At 45.1% G+C, this 3037-nt stretch overlaps 1 protein-coding gene across 1 annotated transcript; it reads right to left on the bottom strand.

The window, feature by feature from the left end:
* Positions 1 to 29: 29 nt before the first annotated feature.
* LOC102497775 (prothymosin alpha-like) lies at positions 30 to 2129 on the bottom strand. Its single transcript, XM_014586883.2, has 2 exons — positions 2115 to 2129; positions 30 to 499 (listed from the first exon to the last, which is right to left on the bottom strand). The coding sequence occupies exons 1-2, from the start codon at positions 2127 to 2129 to the stop codon at positions 131 to 133; spliced, it is 384 nt and encodes a 127-aa protein (XP_014442369.1). The 3' UTR covers positions 30 to 130.
* Between the last annotated feature and the right edge of the window lie 908 nt (positions 2130 to 3037).

Below are 3037 nucleotides of genomic sequence, written 5' to 3'. Positions count from 1 at the left end.
CCCGCGGTGGGCGGTCGGGCGGGCCTCTCTACTCGAAGGTGACCACGTTTAGATTCTGAGACAGGAAGTGGAGGGTGAATAGGTCACGGCGGCCTTTTCTTAAGTTTAACTTTTCCTTTTTTTTTGCTGTCTACTCATCCTCTCCGGTCTTCTGCTTCTTTGTATCCACATCGTCGTCCTCGTCATCCTCAGCTGCCCGCTTGCCCGGAGCTGCCTCAGCCTCCTTGTCTTCATCTCCATCCTCCTCTTCCTTCTCCTCCCCGCCTTCTTCCTCTTCTTCGTCTACCTCGTTCTCAGCCTCCTGTTCCCCGTTTTCCTCATTAGCGTTCCTGTCAGCCGGGGCATCTCTTCCGTTCTCTGCCTCCTCCACAACTTCCTTCTTCTTCAAGTCCTTGGTGGTGATCTCGGAGCTAGTGTCTACGGCCGTGTCTGACGTGGTGGGGTACGCTGGTGATCGCTGCAACGGACTAAAAAGAAAGTGAGAGTTCGGGGACCCTGGCTATAAAGCTGCCGGAGTCAGCGGCTGCGGCGTGCTGAAGCCAGACCGGGAAACAATGCAAAGATGGCTTTTCCGAGCATTCAGGCAGGACCAAAAGATGGCGTAATGGTTATGTTACTGGGCTCCCCCATAGTTGACCACAGTTCGAGTACCTGACCTGGTGACTTAAAACTTAGGCCAGGCACATGTGTGTATGTGCCCAAGATCCTGAAAAGAGAATGGAGGAGAAGGGATTTCAGTGTGGCCATCCCCCTCCCACCCCGGGGGGGTTTTTTTTTCGATTTCTCATTTTCTGTCTCTCTGTCTCTTTCTTTCTGTCTCTCTGGTGAGCACACATGTCCTATAGCAAAAATCTCTCTAAAATAAAATAATTGATTCAGGTAAGAATCATCAATGAATATTAAAAACTATAGAGCAAGGGGCCAGCAGGTGGCATGGTGGTTAAGGTGCTGGACTCCCACATGGTGGACTGCAGTTTGAGACCCAGACCTGGTGGCCTGCTTTCTCACTTTCCCACTCTCTCTGGTCAAAACTTAAAAATAATAATAATGATGATGATGAATAAAATTAAATAAAGTAATTCTTTAAAAAAAACTATTGGGTGAGACTTTGATAAAGAACAGGACATTTATGTGCTCAAAGTATCTCAAATTCATATTTTTTACAAAGGTAAAAATGGTAAGGTCAGGGGCCAGTAGGTGGTGTGTGGTTAAGGCAGCTGGACCCCACATGGCCAATTTCAAGGTTCAATTCCTGAACCCAGCAGCTTGAAAACTATGGCAGGGAAAAAAAAAAAAAAAAAAAAAAAAAAAGGGGCGGGGTGTGGGGGTGCCCACAACATCCTGAGAGGAACATAGAAGAGAAGGGATTGTGGCATGGTGATACCATCAGAGGGTGATTTCTTACTTTCTCTCTCTCTCTCTGTCTCTCTCTGGTGAGTGAATGCATCCTATAGCAAAAACTTAAAAAAAAAAAAAAGTAACTTTACAGTGGAGAAACCTGGCAGTCTATACTTTAAACAAATGGTCAAAATTAATATCATCAACACTAACTCCATGGTCTAGCAGTTAAGGGACCTCGATTCCATATAGCCAGCCACACGGTCCAACTCCTGACCCTGGCAACTCGAAAAACATGTCAGGAGAGCAGCCAGATGGTACAGTGGTTAAGGCAGCTGGATCCCACGTGGCTGACTGCACCTTTCAAGTGCTAGACCTATCAACTTGAGAAAGACACTGTGCATGTGTGCGTGCATGCCCAAAAATCCCGAGAGGAGAATGGAGAAGAGACTGCAGCATGGTCATTACCACGGGTGGGGAGGGTCGTGCTTTCTCATTTTCCCTCTCTCTCTCTCTGTCTCTCTCTCTCTCTCCAGTGAGTTCATGGGACCTATAGCAAAATATAAATTTAAAAAGAAAGAAAAACACGTCCGGTGCATTAGTGTGCGTTCTCCAAATTCCAACAGGACTGACAAATGGAGAAGGGATTGTGGTGTGACTGCACTCACCTGGGGAATGCTTTCTCCCTCTCCCTCTCTCTGTTTCTGTCTTGCTCTGGTGATAGCACACACCCTCTGGCAAAAATTTGTTTTTATAACTCACCATTCACTAAATACCAGGCAAATGGACATTATGTTCTTCCTGTTGCAAAGAACTGAGAACACAATACTTCTCCGTATTCCTAAAAAAAGCATAACCTGAATCTAATTATGACAAAACATCAGATGAACCCAAACCAAGGGACATTCTACAGGATAACTGGCCCAGGCTAGCCCTGTAGCCTAGCAGTTAAGGGAGTCAGACCCTACATGGCCTGTTATGCTGTTTGAGTTCAGGATCTGTGGCTTAAGGAACAGGCCCAGCACATGTGTATGCATGCCCAAAATCCCAAGAGAAAGGATTGTAGTGTGTTCATTCCCCTGGGGGGGGGTGCTTTCTCACTTTCTCTCTTCTCCTCTGTCTCTTTCTGGTGACAGCTCACACACCCTATGGCGAGTAAAAAAAAAAAAAAGAATAAAATAAATGTGGCAACATGTTAAATTTTTATGAATCTGGCTAAAGAGTATATGGAAGTTTTTGTGCTATCCCTGCAATTTTTCTTTAAATTTGAAATTATTTCAAAGTAATAGGTTTAAAAAGGTTTGATTTTAACAAGGGAAAACTATTCTGAATGTTCCCTAAAGTTTTATTATAACAAGACTATCAAGAGGGGGTCAAACTTTGAAACTAAAGTTTTTAGCAGAGGAGAAAATAGAATGTTTTGTTGTCATTGCCAGAGGGCAAGTATGCTTGCCAGAAAGAAAGAAGAAAAAATTCCCCAATTGGACATGGTCATGCCACAATCCCTTTTCCTCCATTTCTCCATCCCATCAGGATCTTGAGCACACACACGCACACACACACACACACACACACACACACACACACACATACATCCACCATGTTTTCAAGCCACTGGGGCTGAGATTCAAAATGCATCAGCCATGTGGGATCCTGCTCCTGATGCACTGCAATCAACCACCCCATAACAGGGCCATCC

This window comes from Tupaia chinensis, unplaced genomic scaffold (genome assembly GCF_000334495.1).
Source record: "Tupaia chinensis unplaced genomic scaffold, TupChi_1.0 Scaffold000165_2, whole genome shotgun sequence".
In the NCBI taxonomy this organism is placed as follows: domain Eukaryota; kingdom Metazoa; phylum Chordata; class Mammalia; order Scandentia; family Tupaiidae; genus Tupaia; species Tupaia belangeri.
This window is presented reverse-complemented; position numbering and strand designations above follow the sequence as displayed.